The sequence below is a fragment of the Pinus tabuliformis genome, chromosome X, assembly GCF_031772625.1.
Source record: "Pinus tabuliformis cultivar Carrire ecotype Pingquan chromosome X, CPIR1, whole genome shotgun sequence".
NCBI classification, from domain to species: Eukaryota; Viridiplantae; Streptophyta; class Pinopsida; order Pinales; family Pinaceae; genus Pinus; species Pinus tabuliformis.
Window position 1 is genome coordinate 1,505,716,731 of NC_142308.1, and position 19,838 is coordinate 1,505,736,568.

Below are 19,838 nucleotides of genomic sequence, written 5' to 3' on the forward strand. Positions count from 1 at the left end.
AAAATATATACAGGTGTGACTAGCCACTAGAAATATTTTTAATAATATTATTTACCTACTTTAAGTGTTAATGGTGCCCATGTGACCCAAAACTATATTAAATATTTAAAATAAAATTAATATATTAATGTATAAAAGTTTGAATATCGAGATTATTTTTAATGAAGAGTAAATCAAGGCGTGTCAAACAAATAAATTTCAATATAAAATCTTAAATCTTAAATTTAATTTAAATTTTTTATTTTATTAAATCTTGTATTGATAAATTAACTTAAATATAAAATATAAATATATGGTTATTTTGATAAAAGTGTATTTATTTGAGTAACCTCAATTTCAATTTAAATTTATTTTATAGTTTAAATTTTCCTTTTATTAAATCTTGTGTTAATAAAATAATTTCAATATAAAATATATGTAGATGGTTATTTTTTACAACAATGACGTTTATTTGGGTAAATTTAAATTTAAATTTAAGTTACCTTTAAAATTTGAATTTGTTTTTTTTAATTTAAATTCAAAATCTAAATTTACTTTTTTAATTTAGATTTTATTAAATCTTGTGTCAATATATTAATTTAAATATACAATTATTTTGATAAATGTGATATTTATTTGGGTAATTTTAGTAAAAGAACAATAAAATGATATATTATAAAATCGTTTACATGGCATTATTTTATTAGTTTCTTAATTTTTTCTTAGGTGACTATTTTTGAGTTTGAAAAATTCTCTAATGGGAGCACACATATTTTCTTGTCATTCAGTGGATCATTATGGATCTACAATTTTAGCTCCATGATAATTTGAGCACTGAAATCTTTCTCTTTTTTTGGGAGAGTTTTTCCTATGGGTTTTTCTCTCTTACTCTTCTTATGAGAGTCTCTACATGGGTACCTAATCAAGCTTCGGTGTAAAGGCTGATTCTTTGTTTTCTTTTTTCTTTAGTGGCTCCCTATGTTTCACTTAAGGGGGCGTGTTAGAGTTGGATTTTCCAATGCTTCATACCCCTATGAGCTAATTATGGTGAGTTGTAAGCTCACATATGGACTTCCATCTACCAAGTTCTCGTAGTTATCATTATCCAACACTCTGCCTCCTCCATTGATATATAATGGAGGCTTTCTATGTACATTTACATAACTTTGGGAGTAATTTTCTCACATAGGGATTTGCATCTACGCAGTTGTTGTAGTAATCCTTATCTGACACTGGGCCTCCTCCATTGCTATATAATTGAGGCTTTCTATGAACATTTACATAACTTTGTGAGTATTTAAATATTCTTCCACTTTGTGGGAGATTTACTAACATCCAAGAAGGAACATGATTCATTGTTCATTGTATTTTATTGGTTTAGAAAGATGTGCATTCTCATACCCTGTAAAAAGACCATCAATAGGCAAGAAGCAGTAAACTTGTTTTATGGATGGGTCTAGGTGCACTTTGGAATCCTAAGGAGAATCATTTCAAGTAGGGACGTAAGATATCCCAATGCATTGTGTACTATATTGTGGGAGAAGATGGACATAAAGTTGAAGAGGTCTATAGCATTCAATCCATACAAATGCGAAAAATTAAGTAGTCAATGGGACTCTTGTCTTTCTTCTAAGCAGTTACAATTATAAGTATTTGAAGATTTTTGATGAATGGTATATGTAAAAAACAATCTTATAATAGAGAATTCCACCCTTCTACGAGTAATTCCTTTGATATTTTCTAGCCTCACCTTTGGATATTGCATATGAATAACAAAGAGGAGTGAGGGAGGGTGTTATAGATGATGCATTAAGGGAAGAAAAAATAACTAGGAATATAGGGAAGATCCTTATATAGGTGTAGGATACACTACAAAAGTTACAATAAAGATATAACACCAAGAATAGGTAGTACAAAACAGAGAATTCATTTAGAGCAGGAGATATAGTACAATTGCAATTGAAGAAAGAGAGCCTACAAGTTCCTAGTAAAAAATCAAGCCTCTATAATATGGTCCCTTGGATACATTAGAAAAGGTGGGAGAAAACACATGTGGACTCAATATAACCCAATAAATGTGCATTTACTCAATAGTGAATGTAGAAAATCTAAAACTCTCTTAATCTTCCATGTTGGATCAATAAGAGAAAATGGCCCTACCTTTCATGGAGGAATTGTATGAGATGTTCCAACGGGGTTGACAGAGGATAGAATTTTGTGGAAGATGTACAAAACTATAGGACTAGGAAAACATGACCTTTGGAGGATAAAGTTGAAAGGACAACTTCCAAAATTAGCCTTGGGATAGTTAAATTGAACTTAGATTGTGGCTAGATTGGGTTGGTAGAAACTAAATAAGTTTTTTCTTACCTCATTTAATAAAATATTTCAGGAACCAAAAGGATCTCATAATGGCATGGTATTATTTGGATTGGATCATTATATTATTTTTCATCCATATTAATGCTTTCAAAGCAGAAACATTGGAGGAAAAAGGTCATAGGGTAATTTTATTGTTGAGTCCTCAATTGGTGAATTGGAGTTTTAAATGTTCCAAAGGTCTTTTGAGGAAATTATTGAATATTTTTGGGTTCCAAAATCTCGTATCCTATACTATTGAAAACTGGACATCCTAAGGATGAATTTCCTTTGGGAAACCTTTATTCCCTAAAGGAAAACCATTAGACCCCAAGCAAGATTCAAATTTGGTAAAAATAAGAATTCAATTTGGAAAAAAGGAAATTATTATTAATATTATTACTTAATGTGACAAATTTCTTAGGAAAGAAATCATTAACGACAATGAACTTTAATTTTTATTTCCCAACAAAATTTAAGTCAACCATCGTAAAGTGACAAGTCATCTAGCTCCAATAGATATGACCTTTTACAATCGAAACAACTATAAATATGTGTATATCATCATTGATTTTCGCTTATGGAATTGCGGCCTTGTGAGAAATTCATCTATGGTTTATTAGGGAACTTATCTCTTATTCATATAAGGCATTATCTACAGTTTTATAAGGGCTACATTTGTGATCAAACAGGGAAATATTTATGGTCTACTTGGAGGCATATCGACAACCTACTTGGAGGACATCCCTATGCATAATTTAATGGAATATTTCCCTACTCAACAGGTTGATTTTTTTTTTGTTCTTTGGAAGGACGATCAAGCCCTAGTTTGGAGAGATTTTCTAAGCATTCATTTGTCAATCTTTAGTGAGCTAGATGAAGGGTATTGGAATTATAAAGCCCAAAGTATAGGGAAAATATTTGCATGATAGAAGGTCTGGTAAATGTGAAGGCCAAGTTGATTCCATGTGAGATTATCACAATTATTTGAAGAAGATTGGATGCCACCAATAGGTTTACGTTATTGCCCTATCTAGCACCCAAAAATACAAAGGATATGCCATAGGATCCAAGCCCTAATGAAGTGGAAATATGATCATACAAGGATGGTGAAATGTCTTGTTGATCATCAATAGAATGAGGAGTCAAGAAATTGTTTGAGGGTATTTTCTATTGCATTGGAAGTAGATATGTGTGACCTAACAAGTGGGTCGAGACCTCAGTAGATTACTACAGAAGTCGAGTTTCTTAAGACTGGTTTGACATAATCCTCTATGTTGATCACTTTACTATGTAATGTAGAAATTGTTTTGGTGTATTTTACAAGAAGTGTGACAACAACCCTTGTATGGTGAATTGGAAAGTTATTATTGGATGTTTGTAGAGCCTTAGGTTGGGGAGCTATCTTCAGTTACGTATTACAAATATGGGAATTGTATCGTACATTAGTAATATATATAATTATGATCTATGATATATGAAAGTTCTCTTATATCAATTGATGTATATGATCATGTTACTAGGCAATGTTGCTCCTATGAAAAAAATAGAAGGCAACATCCTTGTTCAATGATTCTTGTTCTACAAAGTGTCGCAATTCGTTTATGACTGTATAATAATGATACATCTAATGTCTCCATGACCATACTCTTGATGTAAATATCAATGAACATATTGCATGTTAGATATACATATGATTGTGACATGGAGGGACGTCAATGAGACAATGACATTCTCCTTGTAATATAAAAATGAATATAAGGAATGATAATGACAATGACCTTGATATGGTGATAACACATTGATGTATGTCGATGTATTTATGATATGACAACAACTGTGACAATATCATATGACCTGCTACTGGATTGGCCCTAGGTGGCCTAATATGATTGTTAAATATGTCTCATGATTTTGTCCTTTCTATCTCAGTTGAATAATTGAGGCATATATAATAGAAGAAGAATTTGGTTGGGATTTCCCCGTTGTGGGTTTTTTCCCTGGTCTCTAACCTAAATCATGGTGTCTCTATTTGTGCATTTATTCTATTGGTCCTTTATGTTCTATTATAATATTGATGTTATTTTTCTTTCTACGTAATTTCTAGTGATGTTATGATGTAATGGGGTGAATGCATATGGAAATGATGGAAAAGTTTAAAACACAAATATCTACAACAAAGAACAACATAATCCTAAGAAAATTTAACAATACCTCCTATTTTTGACTTTTAGATACCCTTCGAACGACACAAGAAAGAAATCAAATTGCATTTCTGTGCAAAAGTTATGCCACCCGTAAGTTGACCTTCCTATTTTTTCCACCATGATTCATAGGATGCCACATCAACCCCATTGCTAATGGAAAATGGGCTAATCATTTGACAATGATGAAGAATACTCTAGAAGAGTTGAGTTGTAACTCATATCGAGTGTTGAATGTGTTAAATATAACCCCTAGTTGACTATAGAGCAATATTATAATTGCACCACTAGGATGAAAAGTGGTTCAACTCTATTCTAGTGATTCTTGTTCCATAGTTGAGTAGAGTAGTTGAGAGTGTATATAGAGAAGCAAGGGAAGATACCATTTGTGTTTTGTAGCCTGCGGGCCATAGCTATCACTCCTTTGTATTTGCAATGTTTTCCATTTAGAGAAAAATAGAGCAAAGTAGTCTCACCTCTTAGCTAAGTTTTCTCTTGAAAGGGAAATTACATCCTCATGTCGTATGTGTTGTGCATGATTGTTTTTATATGTTCTATATTTTCCATAATTTTATATTTTACATGCATAAGAAGAACATAGTAACTTAACAATCTATAAATATAAGGAAAAATTAACCATGATAATATAAATTTTAGATTTAAGGAAAATTTTATGAGATATATTATAACAAAATTTGAGCAATTGTTTTTATATGTTCTATATTTTCCATATTTTTATATTTTACATACATAAGAAGAACATAATAACTTAACAATATATAAATATAAGGAAAAATTAATCATGATAATATAAATTTTAGATCTAAGGAAAATCTTATAAGATATATTATGACAAACTGTCTAGTAAAATATCAACAAGAATTCACTGATCATGCAACTATTCTTAAGAAAAAGATTTTTTTGATTGGATTGAGGAAAAAAATCACAATTAAATTCCACAAAATATTTATATTTTGTGAAATGAGTAGACTCTAAATCTTTCATTTACAAATTATAAAATCCCTTTAACCTTTCATATATAGAATTTAATTTGTTTCATCTACAGAATATTTCTAAAATAAAAAATTGATCAGCAACAAATGGGAAATCATTCTATATATCTATAAATGAAGGGAAATAACTTTTATAATACTCACGATTTAAATCTTCAATAATCGATACTTACGGTATTAAATTATGCCTTTATAAATTTAAAAAGGTATAATATCTTTAAAAATATAAAAAAACATAGCTAAGTGCTATTAATTTTTGTTTTTACTTTCTTAACGTAACTTTTCATGGATATACATTAGCACACATATTCTTAGAATTTCCATCTAATATCATATTTAAAGTAATTGAGATTGCAATCATTGTAAATTTGATAAGGAGACTTTCTATGTAGATGATGTTGAGTAGCCAATAAATGAACGTATAAAACAAAAAGTTTGATTTTCTTTTTTTTTCATGGTCAAATATCATATTTAAAATCATTGAGATTTCTATGCAGTTGATTTTGACTTGATTTTAAGTAGTAAAAAATGTAGGTTAAAGAAAATGTTAAAACATGAGTTTTTTCGGGTGTATTTTAAAAGTAAAGTTGAAAGCTGTTTATTAATAAGATTTTACAAAAATCACATTGAGTGCCGAAGAAACTTATTTTACATTTTTGCTATTATAACATAATTTTAATTAAAATTAAAGTTTTAATAAATTATATTGTGGTACTAAAATCATATCTCAAAGAAAAAAAATGACATGCCATTCATAATAGGGTTCTAAGTTTAAGTTTCTAAATAACTAGATTTCTTTTATTGAAACCTTTTGAATTCGAAAATTGAACATTGAGATCTAATTACACTATTCTATTCTTAATGAGTTCAAATTATGTTACTTTTTATACATCTCATAAAAAAAATATAAATCTTTAATTAATATTTTAATTATTAAATAATTTAATATTTTTTTTTTTATTTTTATTTTTATAAGAATTTTGTGATTTAAAAGATATAAATCTTTAATTAATATTCTAATTATTAAATTATTTATTATTTATTTTTTATATTATTTTTTTATAAGAATTTTGTAATTTAAAAGGAGCTCTTAAAAGAGTCTACAAAAATAATAAAAAATAATTAAAAAATAAAAAATATAATAACTAAATTTTATAAGGAGTTGTATTTTTGCACTTTATATTTTTAATAAATTCACTAGGATGTAAAATTTAAAATTAAAATTTCATACATAAATACATTTTCCATGTTCTATATATTGAATTTAGAAAGAAAATAAAACTCTAAAAGATATAAAAGAAATTTAAACATTATTACAGAATAATAAGTTAAATCAATCAATCAGAGTTGTTCAAATGATAACGAATGTCCTGGTTCACATTTTTCATATTTTATATGTACTCTCTTTCTCTTTATATAGATTTAGAAAGAAAATAAAATCCTGACCAAGCTTTTTAAATATTTTAACAAGTTAAATCAATCCATCACAACTCAAATGATAATGAACGTCCTGCATTGGCTCATCGTTTTTTTTAAATGGATTTAGAAAGAAATTCAAATCTAAGAAAGCAAATAAGAAATTTTAACATCATTATGAGGTAACATGTTAAATCAATCAATATAATGAAGGTCCTGCATTGGCTCACACGGCGGGTGGTGGAACACAATGCCTTCTTTGTGGTGGACAACACGCATATAACCATAGACAAATCCTTGTGGTGGACAACACGCATATAACCATAGACCAATCCTGGCAACCTTTACTTTCCACTTTACGTTTACTTCATTCGCGGTCGTGGGTCTCATTAGACACTGTATTCCAGAGGATATCCCAGAATTTATCCTCTGTAATTTAGAGCCCTAAGCTCAGTATTTAATCTCTAATCAACTTAATGAAAATACTAGGTTTTCTATTAATATTGAATACTCGCAATGCCCACTTCAATCACATTCTTCAGTGATTACCTTTCCCTAGGAATTTGCACCATGGTGGTCATCCAGTTGAAGCTCATGTTCTTCATAATCCTCTCACTGCAACTCTCGGTAACATTGTCCCAAGAGAATAAGAATGAAATGAATGGAGTGTCGATGACCCTCCACACGAAGATCAGGTCGAAGAGCGAGCCTACAAAGAAGATCGCAGTGGAGGAGCCTTTGTACTATCCCAGCGACTACTATGAGTATTACATCAAATTATCGGTGGGCACTCCTCCACAGGATGTATTGCTCGTCATGGACACGGGCAATGATGTTGTTTGGGTAGCCTGCACCACAAATTATACATGTAACAACTGCAATGGATACACCACGGTTTTTCTTCCAATAAAGTCATCCTCTAATGTGGCTGTAAAGTGCGCTGATCCGAAGTGCAAAGACCTGTGTAAGAATCGGGGTTGCGTCGAAAGTTTCCAGAAGTGCTCGAGGATTTGTCCACATTTTAGCCTTACCTATGGCACGGGAAACGCGACAGGGCGTCTACTGACTGAGACCTTGACTTTGCCACTGGAAGACGGAGGAAGACGAGAAATAAAGCACTTCGCAATAGGATGTTCAGGGGTTTCGAACGAAGTTGCTGGTATCGCGGGACTTGGCAGAGGAGGACTGTCTATGCCTTCCCAGCTTGCTCCTCTCTTTGGAGATAGATTTGCGTATTGCCTTGACCATGTAAACAACAGCAGCAAGATAGTGCTCGGTGACAAGGCGGTTCGCAGGGATATCCCTTTGACTTACACTCCCCTTCTCAACAACTCAGTTAACCCTTCTCACTACTACCTTGGTCTCGAAGCGGTGAGTATTGGTGGAAAGCGCTTGACTCTGCCCTCCAATTTATCGACATTCGACAGCAAAGGCAATGGTGGAACCATAATAGATTCAGGGGCTTCTTTCACTCTCTTTCCAGAAGCAATGTATAGCCAGATAGCAGGTGAGTTTGCTTCTCACATTGGATATAAAAGAGCTCCTGGAGTTGAAACCACGACCGGTTTGGGATTGTGTTACAATGTGTCTGGTGTAGAGAATATCCAGTGGCCTATATTTGCATTTCATTTCAAGGATGGCTCAGACATGATACTGCCTGATGACAACAGTTTAGAGCGGTATAGTTCCGATACATACTGCTTAGCAATGGTGAACACTAGTTTTCTTGAGGTAGCTGTTGGACCCGCCGTTCTCATAGGAAACTTTCAGCAGCAGAACTTCTATATATTATATGACAAAAAGAAGAATCGTTTGGGCTTCACTCAGAAATCGTGCACAGCATTGGGCTGAATTATATCATTGATTGATGGAACACTTTATCGATATATGTTGTACGAATATACTTTTCAACCATATATTTTTCACGCTCCATTGTACAGTTCGGCTTAGCATTCTGTATGCACTTCAAAAACTGTGCACTTTAAAAACTAAATAAATGTTATATTTGTCTCCGGTGGGGAACTTGTGTTTTATTTATTACGCGCGTTTATTTATTCTGCTGATAGGTTTGTTGGTTTTTGAAATGGTTTTAGAATTTTAATTTAGTTTAATTTTGAATAGATGATGATGGATTGTAGAAATTTATGTTGGTATATTTTTCTTTTAAAGTAATTAGAAGGTAGTTATGTTTTTTTATAAAAGTGTCATAAAAATTTGTTTTATTATATTTTAAATTAAAATAAATAATTTGTTTCTTTAGGTTTGATAAATTAATGTTTGGTCTCAGCTTTAACCACTACCACTATCATATATTTTACAATTGTAACATTATTTTAATGTATTATTATTATTAATTATATAACTTAAAAATATGCTTGGAAATATATAGATTAAAGATTGAGATTTATCTCAAAAGCAGTTATGTTTTTTTTGTACTTTTAATTAAATTGATCAATTAAAAAAATTGTCATATTAATATTAGTTATTGTTTTTTGGAAAGGTGGTATCATTAAACCATGATATTGACCCATAATATTGTAACATCACCTATCTACATGTTAAAAATATTCATTATAAAGTAGGATGAATTTCTATAATTAAGAATCATATTACATGTTCAACTCATTTATTAAAGTTGTAACTTAATTAATTTTTGTTTTCTTTTTTTAAAATTTCACAATACAAAATGTATAACAAACTAAATATTTTGATGTGTTATCAATAAATTAAGATAATAATTTATTTATTATTTTACTATTTAAAATATTATTAATAGAAATAAAATGATAGACATTAACAATTTTATTTAAATAATGTATTTTTAAAATTTATAATATGTTTTTAAATAAAATGTTTTCTTATTATTATCAAGTGTGTATTTCCACACTTAGTTATATTGAGAGAAAGTTGGCTGAAACTGTTTTAATCTTGTCTAATGTTTTGTGTGGACACTCCATGCACTGTCAAGTATTTGATAATTTAATTCTATGGTCCCTAATGTTTTGTGTGGACACTCCATGTACTGTCAAGTATTTGATAATTTAATTCTACTGCCCCTTACTATTGGTGGCGTATCCACCTGACAAGTTTACCAGGATTAAAAATATTTCGGGTGGACACTCAAGACATTGTCAACAACCTGAAAATTGAATTCCACTGGCAAATTGAACCCTATAGTTGCATACGATGCAAAATTCCTTCACAATATTTCACCCTAAGATTTCTCATTTACTATTTCAATGGAGACTAGGTATCATGATTTCTACATTGTCAAGGACCTGAAAATTGAATTCCAAGGGCCAATTGAACTCTATGGTTCCATACGATGTAAAATTCCTTCACAATATCTCACCCTAAGATTTCTCACTTACTATTTCAAGGGAGACTTGGTATCATGATTTCTTTCTTTTTCTAAATATTCATGTATGTACCCGCTCTTTATGGTATATGTTCTAATTATTAAATGGAGGTTATATATATATATATTTTAAAGTTTGGTGGGACTATATCTTCATCATGTCTAATATATTACTCCAATAAGTAGGAATTGAAAGAGTGACTTCACATCAAAAATTGTTGTAACAAGACACCATTCACATCTATCCAAGATCCAATAGATAATATTTTAATATTTTTAATAATAAATTAATGTTTAATATTTTTATAATTTTATTGTTAAATTTTTTAATATGAAATTAAATAAATAATTTAATATAAAATATATAAAAATTATATATTAAAAAAAAAATCTTGTAATCAAGTTAAAGGTATTATTTTAATTTCTCAATTCCCGTTCAAATGGACTTTTTAAAATAAGCAATATACTTATACATTTAAGGATGTTGCTTAAAAATAAATTTATATTTCAAAAATGTGTGTACATAACAATTGTTTTGTGTTTTCATTTATGTTTTTAGAGTGGTTTTTAAAATAAGCAATATAGTTATATATTTAAGGATGTTGATTAAAAGTAAATTTATATTTCAAAAATGTCTGTACATAACAATTGTTTTTATGGTTTCCTTTATAGTGGTCAATTCTCCTTAAAACTAATCAATTAAAATAAATAATATCATTATATATTTAAGTATTATTTTTATATATTTAAATAATATCATTATATATTTAAGTATTATTTTTATATATTTAAATAATATCATTATATATTTAAATATTATTTTTATATATTTAAATACCATGTTTAAAAATTATTTAGAATCAATTATAAATATATTATTTTATATAGAAAATATATAATTATACATTAATGTTATTAATTATATTAATAAGAAATATTTATGGGTATTGTTATTTTTGGAATAGGGTTTTTAATTTGGAGAAATTTTTTTTTTCTATATAATACTACTTAAGTACTCACTGGGGATTTGAACAGATGACATATCATAAGGAGTGCCTTAACAATACACCCATTTGCAATCAATCTAAAGCCCCGTGGGCCCAATTTGAAGTTAATTATTAAGTTGATAGTAGAGATTTATTTTCTATATAATATTTTAAGAATAATTTTTTTTAAGTAGTAACCATAAATTAAATTCTTAGATTTATCTCAAAAGTACTTATATGTTTTTGTGTTTTTAATTAAATTGATTGATTAAAAAATTTGATATGAACATGTCATATGAATACGAGTAATGGTTTTAAAGAATGATATTGGCCTATGTATTATAACAAAATATATTTACAAGTGAAGAATCTCTTTAGCATGTTTTCTTCCTAAGAGGTCACAGGTTCAAAACCAGAGGGGGGTAGTGTATGCATGCCTTCATAGACTTAGTAGTCAAATCGAGCTAGAGTATGTATGCATTCATAGACTTAGCAGTCAAATTAGTGTGCAGTCAAAGTCAAATCAGTCGGGTAGAGTAGAGTATGTATGCATTCATAGATTTAGCAGTCAAATCAATGTCAGTGTCTGGCACTGTGTAGTCAAAGTCATATCAAGTGGGGTACAATATGTATGCAAGTGTTTGGCAGTGTGCAGTCAAAGTCAAATCAGTCGGGGTAGATTATGTATGCATCTATGCATTTGTAGACTTAGTAGTAGAAGTCAAATCAATCGGGTAGAGTAGAGTATGTATGCATTCATAGACTTAGCAGTCAAATCAGTGTCAGTGTCTAACATTCTGCAATCAAAGTCAAATGATTTGGGGTAGAGTATGTATGCAAGTGTCTGGCAGTGTGCAGTCAAATTCAAATCAACTGGGGTAGAGTATGTATGCATGTATGAATTCATAGACTTAGCAATTGAAGTCAAATCAGTCGGGGTAGAGTATGTATGCATGTATGCATTAGTAAAATTAGCAGTCAAATCAGTGTCTGGCTTCGTTGTGACCTTAAAATTGGATAATAATAATAATAATATCCTTAACACACACACACACACACACACACACATATATTGAAATTTAATGATTGCCTTGCTTTCTTAGATGTCCTCATTTCTAAGAAAGAGGATGGTTGATTTTCCGATCAGGTATTTGAGAAGAAAACCCATTCCAAGTAGTATCTTCATGCCAGGTCCCATCATTTCCCTGATCAAAAATTTGGGGTCCTTTACAATCTAGCTACCCGTGCTATGAGGGTTTCTGATGTCGACCATTATTCTAAAGAGAAAACCCATCTCTTGGAGGTTTTTTTCAATAATGGTTACAGTAAGAAACAAGGCCTTAAAGCCTTCCTCAAAGCTCGCAAGATTCATAAGGTTAAGAAAGACCCTATTGATCATAGTTGTAGAGTTAACCTCCCCTTCATCTAAGGGACAACTAATAGGATTGCTAGAATCCTCAGGAAACACAATGTTCCCTCAACCTTTCTACCCCTTAACACATTAAGAAGGTCCTTAAAATAAGCTAAAGACCTTTTGGACCCTAAGGATTTGAAATGAGTTTATGTCATCCCATGCTCCTTTGGAACATTGTACATTGGTGAAACAGGTTGATCCATTAATCAGAGGATTAAGGAACATGTTGTTGATATCAAGCATGGTAGGACCCATTCTTCGGCCTTAGCAGAGCATGCTGAGAAGACCAATCATCATATTTGCATTAAGGAGGTGAAGGTCATTGCGAAAATTCCTCACTTTCATCACCATAAATTTAGGGAAGCCATAGAAATTGAAAGACGACCTAATAATCTCAATAGGGATGACGAGTGGAAAATTAGTAGTTGTTGGATTCCAGCCCTTTCCTCTTAGCTTTCTTCCCTTCCTTTCTCCTTCTCGTCCCTTCGATTTTTATTTTTCTTAATTCGCCCCTAAGGTTTGTTTGTTTTTTTATTTTTATTTTTTTAATAAATAGAAACTAAAATAACATAATAATAATAAACAAGTAAAATTAAAATTAGATTTTATTATTCACAGTACAACCAATTTAATTATTTCCGTCCTTTCTATTACTAATTATTTCATCCATATTTCATTTAAGCTCAATATTCATACATTTTAATTTGTAATATATATATATATAATAAATAATTCATAATATTATAATATTAGGTTAGCTAGATATTACTATTATTTACTTAGTTATAAATAGATAAATAATAATTATTTTTATCTTGGGGGTAGGTTAGTTAGTTATTATCCCATAATGATCCCATTATAAAATAATTTAGAATAAATAAATATTTAAATATATAAATATATATTATTAATAATAATAAATTAATTTGTAATTCTAAATAAATTAGTATTTCGGCCTTTTTCCCATCGAGTCAAATATAACTATTATCTAGCCATTTTTTTCCCTTAGCTGTTAGTAGGTCTTAACTCCCTATTTAATTTTCTGTTACGATCTGATTTTTCATCTTGTCATGATGATGAACCACACTAGTTGGTTCTGTCGGCCTAGATCTAGCAATGTGAATTCTTCTTAAATTGTTTCGAAAATAACAATAATATAATTTAATTAATATTTATGATATTTTGTGCATATTAACTTTTACTAGTCATTTAATTTATTTATATATATTTAAAAAATAGGAAACAACACCCCGACTTTACCATTTTCTTAACTTTTAAATGAGTTTTTTCATAATACCATGCATCAATACCATGTCTTATCAATACCACATGCCCAAAAAGCCATAACTCATTTCATATTGCACTTATTTATACGATAGCTTTTTGTAAATTAATGAATTTAATTAAAAGATAAAAAGGTTATAACTACTTTTAAGATAAATCTAAACATTTGACCGATGATTATTACTAGAAATAGTCTAAAATATTTTGTGGAGGTTAAATCCCTACTATCCATCAAAAAATTATTCAGAATTAAATCAACATTTTAAAACCCTTATTCCAAAATAGACCAGCTAATTGAAATATTTTTTTTATAGTAGTAGTAATAAAGGCCAACAAAAAGTAGAATAGGCGTTCACATAATATACTCTTAAGGAAATCACTCGAGCAAAAGGTCACAAATTCGAAACTTAGTGGGAACAAATCCGATACTGTTAGGGCTTGGTGTGGTCGTGCCATCCCCAGGTGGTTTTCATAGCTTAGATGCCCCTGGGCCATGGTTACTCAAGCCATAGGTTACATGTGCCATTCATCTCATGAATCACATTATTTTTCCCTAGGTCATGGTTACTCAAGGCACATGTTAGGCATGTTCACTGGGGATTCACCCAATCAACCTCTGACATATCACGTGCAATTATACGAAACTGAAACATACCTCTAATTTGACTACATATTAGAAAGTGCATCTAAAACTCATGTTATTTAACCCCATACCAATACAAACCCAATACACCTCCCCAATCTAAGAAACCCTACTTTCATTAGGTCGAGATATTCACTTCTTCATTAATATTTTTTATACCCCTTTATATTTTTCATTAACTTTAGGCTCCATTTTTTATACATGCCAATTAAAAAACCCTTTAACCCCTAAAATATGCTCAATATATTATTTCATTTTTTCCTCAATATATATATATATATATATATATATATATATATATATATATATATCCCCTAATATGAACCCACATGGTATGGCCTTGCTCCCCCAGTGAAGCCCCTCTAGGTGTGTTATTCATCTCACAACTCATTATTTTCCCTTAAGTTGATGATACTGAAGCCTTAGTTTAGGTGTGTCAATCATCTCATGGCTCACATTACCTAAGGAATAATAATAATAATAATAATAATAAAATTATAATTTAATTAATTTGTATCCCTTTTTTAATTCTTGAGAATATGACATGTATAAGTGTGATATTGATGCTTGTAGACATTTACTAATCATTTAATTTATATGGTTGGGATTGTGTGTGTGGGTGCATATATATGTGTTAGTTTGGGTTTAGTTTAAGGTAAGCTTTCATAGTCTTAGTCTAGATTTTCTATTTGGCATATTTTCTAGTTATTTTTTCTTATAATCCATAGAAATCACTTAGAATAACAAGATTGGGTTATGTAATCTACATAATCAAAGTGCACTAAGATGTTTCACACTGTTGGATACATTTATATATAATAAAAAAATACCTTTTAAAGTAACCAAAAATTACAATCTCATCTACAATTGTATCACCAAATTCAAAAAAAAATAAACCTAATGGTATGTGATGGTATTTATACCTTAAATTAAAAAAGTGTATTAAAAATTTAACTATGGGCATGAGGTAATATGATTTTAATAAGTAGAATAATATTATTTTATGGGGTATTTGTAACATCCCCTAGTTAAAAGTTCATTTGCTAAAGGAAAAAATAAGACCATTTTTAAGGGGCACTTATTTGAACCTTAATGTGGGGCAAAGATATCATACTAGGCATCATTGGATGTGTTTATGGCTAAGGGAAATTAGCAAAGGAAATGTCTAAGTAATTAAAAAGGAAAAAATGTATTTTTGGCACATTTATTTATGAAAATAAAGGAAATTATGAGAAAAAGAACATGAAAGGACACAGGTTGCATGTCAGGAGGAAATTGAAGGATTTATAATGAAGAAAATAAAGGCGTAATTGATAAAAACGCTTTTGAGGATCAGTTGGTACCATTTGTCAATTTAGTTTTGGAGCTCTTTCATTATTCTCTCTCCCTTTCACACTCTTGGACACTTAGGAATTTTTGGAGCTCTCTGGCTTTCGAGAAAGCACAGAAAAAGCAAGAAAAGGAAAGGAATTATAGCAAAGATCCATCAAGAAAGAGCAGGATCAAGCAACTTTAGCAAGAATACTTGTAGGTAACCTATTGCATGTGTGATTTCCTAGCTGGTTTTAACATGCATGGATTTTCATGTTGGTATCTGGTCCTCTTCTTGTCAATGACATGGTCTTGTCGAGTTATGATAATGATTTTTAGCCTAGCCTTGCCTTTTTTTTATAGAAATGGTGTGACGAGATTATTTTATCGTCTTTGAGATTTGGAATTCCTGAATGGTTTCAGAATCTAGGGTGCATGTCGTCTTAAGAAAATTCCCAAAGGCCTAGGAATCCCTTGATCAGCTTTTGCAGGATACTTGGTAAAGCCTAAGGGTGTAGTCTCGTTATACGGCCTAGTGATTTGATGTGGATTGCGGTGAAGCCTGAGCAAATGGTGTCTCAGTTTAGCTCCTAGTGATTCGGTGTGGATTGCGATAAAGGTTGAGAGAAAAGGAGAGGGAAAATTCCTCAAGGATAGTGATGGAGTCCAGAGGCATTCGAGGCTCAGTTTTGGTATGGTGATCTCGATGCCGGTTTGGTGAGATCACAGTTTCATGAGGGTGGAGGTTTTTTAACCTCTAGATTCCCTTGGTTGTTTTTTGGATTAGTTTATCAATGAGATCCCACATTAATGCTTGGAATATGACATAGTGGTGGTTAGATTAAAGAAAGATTTGTTTCAGCCATGCCTACAGTTAGGTGGTACGTGGAAGTCTCGAACTTGGTCGACTTTTCCTATGATTAATAAAAGCTAATTTCTCTTGGTTTGGTACTTGTTAATATATGGATTTGAATGTTTTTATCTCATTGTTATTTTCATGGTCTAATGCTAGTTATAAGCATGGTTATATGACTAGTTATTGTCATGTATTTACTTTTAACCGAAAGAATAATGTATGCAAGACCAAATTGATGTCATGATTATGTTATACATGTATCATGTTGATATATAGTTACATGTATCATGATGGATATATAGTTACATGATTATGTTATGCTGGATATATAGTTGCATGTATCACATTGATGACTAGACTCTAGTTAGAATGATGGATATATAGTTACATGTATCATGATGGATATATAGTTGCATAAATCAACATGATACATGTATAACATAATCATGTTGATTTATTGATCTTGCAAAGAAGGTATCCCCCCAAATTATTCTAAGGTACATTGGTTCATTGTGATTTGGTTTAGCTGACATGATATACCTTTTAGGAATAATATCAAAGATTACTAGCCACATGGTAGATTAAAGTTCCTGAGATTATCCTTATGGATCGGATGAGTAGCGTGGTGTTGGGAACTCTTCTGATTTGGTAGAGACACTAAGAAGCTTAAAGGTAGAAATAAGGAGTTGCAAGGCAAACATGACAGAATCATACAGGCACATGAGAAACAAGCAAAGGTAAATCTAGTGATGCTTTAGAGTTTGTCAGAATTGCAGTGACAGGGACCACTTCAGATCAGCCACGAGTAAGAGGACAAAACTAATGGGGCATATGACAGTAGGTCTCATGGTGATTATAGGTTGGATGGAGTGGACAAAAGTAGATATGGAAGGTCCGTGGAAACTCCATATAGGAGGGGAAATAGACACAAGTACTATTCTAGTTATGGTTCTGACATGCATTATGATTGTCATTATTACCATCATTAAAGGAGGAGTGACAAGGGATATTTTCCAGATGAATTTAAGAAATAAAAGCCACCTTTATTCGATGGAGATATGAAGAAATAATAGGATGCAAAGGGATCGTTGCTTTGAATGATGAAGTTATTCATATTGCATGATTATTTAGGAAACATGAAAGCAAGGATAGCCACCTTCAGCGTTAAAGGGAAAGAAAATAACTAGTGGGAGGATGTGAAGAATGTTAAAGGGATTCATGAAGATGAATTGACTTGGAACGATTTTGAGAGGCTCTTCAAGAAGAAGTATTTGTCGAAAATTTACTATGATGACAAAGCTAAGGATTCTTATGAGTTTCATATGGGTTCCATGAAAAATGATGAGTTTACTACCATGTTCTTAGAGTTTTTGAGATATGTACCTTACCTCAAGGAGGAGAAGGCCAAGTTTCAGAGATTCATCAGTGAAATGCTAATATAATATAGAGACTAGTTTGAGTTTGATGAGCCTAGATCATTAGAGGAGACCATTCGAAAACTGGAACATTGTTATGAGTAGTCGAAGTGCAATGTTGAGCATACACGTGAATTGAAGGGAAATTTGAAAGTTAAAATAAAAGGGCCATCAAAGTGAGGAAGACCTCAAGGTGCATGTGAGAAAGAAAATGTAGTCTCTTACAAGAAGTTCAATACAGTTGGTAAGGGACATGAAGAGCAATAGAATAGAGGTGATGCTAGAGCACTGTTACAATGTTAGATATGTTACAATGATCATCGCATGAGGGATTGCCCACAATATTAGGGTGGTTGACCCCATATCTATAGTGCTCAAGAGGCACATACAGTTGGGGATGTTGGTCACAACATTCCTCATATTTATGAAATTGTGGACAACATGCAGGCATATCATCAGACATCTATCATTAAGATAGGCAGTAATCTTTGTGATCAAGTTGTTTCTATTTTGATTTATCTTATATCTAATTATAGTTATATTAATCCTGAGCTAGTGGATAAGTGTGGTTTGAGAAAACAAGTTCATGCAGAATATTGGTTGGTACAATTGGCTATAGGTTCAAAGAAAAGTGTTCACCATTGGGTAAGAACTTGTGCATTTGAGTTAAAGGGTGTGCTTACAACAACACATTTGAATGTACTACCATTGGGATCATATAAAATGATTTTGGGTATGGATTGGTTGTACCTTCACAAGACAAGAGTGGATTATTATGAAAGAACCATTTAATGATGGATAACAATGGAAAGTAGAGAATTTTGGAGGGTAAGAAGAAGGAAACATCAGTGAGGATATTTACCGCTATGCAAGCTAAACATAATGTTGTGTGATGTTTGTAATGCATATATATAATGACAAGGGTAAATATGTTGAGGATGCAGAAATATTCAAGAGGTACCTTGTATTGATGTAATATTAGGATGTGTTTGCAATAGAGATTCCAGAGTTACCTCCTCATAGGGAAGTAAATTTCTCCATTTATTTGGTGCCAAGACAGGCACCAGCATCGAAGGCACCTTATCGGATGGGTACCCCAGAGCTAGTAGAGTTGAAGTTGCAGTTAAGGGAGATGCTTGACAAGGGATACATTAGGCCAAGTGTATCACCATGGGGTGCACTAGTGTTGTTCATAAATAAGAAAGATAGTACTCTCAGATTGTGCATTGATTACATGAAGTTGAACAACGTAACAATCAAGAACAGGTACCCATTGATGAGGATTGATGATTTGTTTCATCAGTTGAAGGGAGAAGTAGTGTTCTCTAGGACTGACTTGACATTAGGATACCATTAAGTATGCATCAAGGAAGAGGATATCTACAAGACTGCATTTCAGACCAGGTATGGGAATTATGAGTTTTTTGTAGTTCCATTCAATTTGACTAATCCCCCAACTACATTTACGTGTTTGATGAATAGTGTGTTGCCTCCTTATTTGGACAAGTTTTTTATTTTATTCATTTATGACATCTTGATATAATCCAAGAATGAAGAAGAGAATGTTGAGAATTTAGCAGCAATGTTGATATTTCTAAGAG

The 19,838-nt window shown here is 31.2% G+C and overlaps 1 protein-coding gene across 1 annotated transcript; it reads left to right on the forward strand.

Annotated features, from left to right (window-relative positions):
- Positions 1 to 7,524: 7,524 nt before the first annotated feature.
- LOC149145767 (aspartyl protease family protein 2-like) lies at positions 7,525 to 8,878 on the forward strand. The gene has a single exon (XM_089450183.1). It carries the CDS (start codon positions 7,541 to 7,543, stop codon positions 8,819 to 8,821), a length of 1,281 nt encoding a protein of 426 aa, XP_089306309.1. The 5' UTR covers positions 7,525 to 7,540; the 3' UTR covers positions 8,822 to 8,878.
- The last annotated feature ends 10,960 nt before the right edge of the window (positions 8,879 to 19,838 follow it).

Bases quoted from the DNA above. Each gene is read 5' to 3' on its own strand.
- LOC149145767 (XM_089450183.1), top strand. From the start codon at position 7,541: ATGGTGGTCATCCAGTTGAAGCTCATGTTCTTCATAATCCTCTCACTG.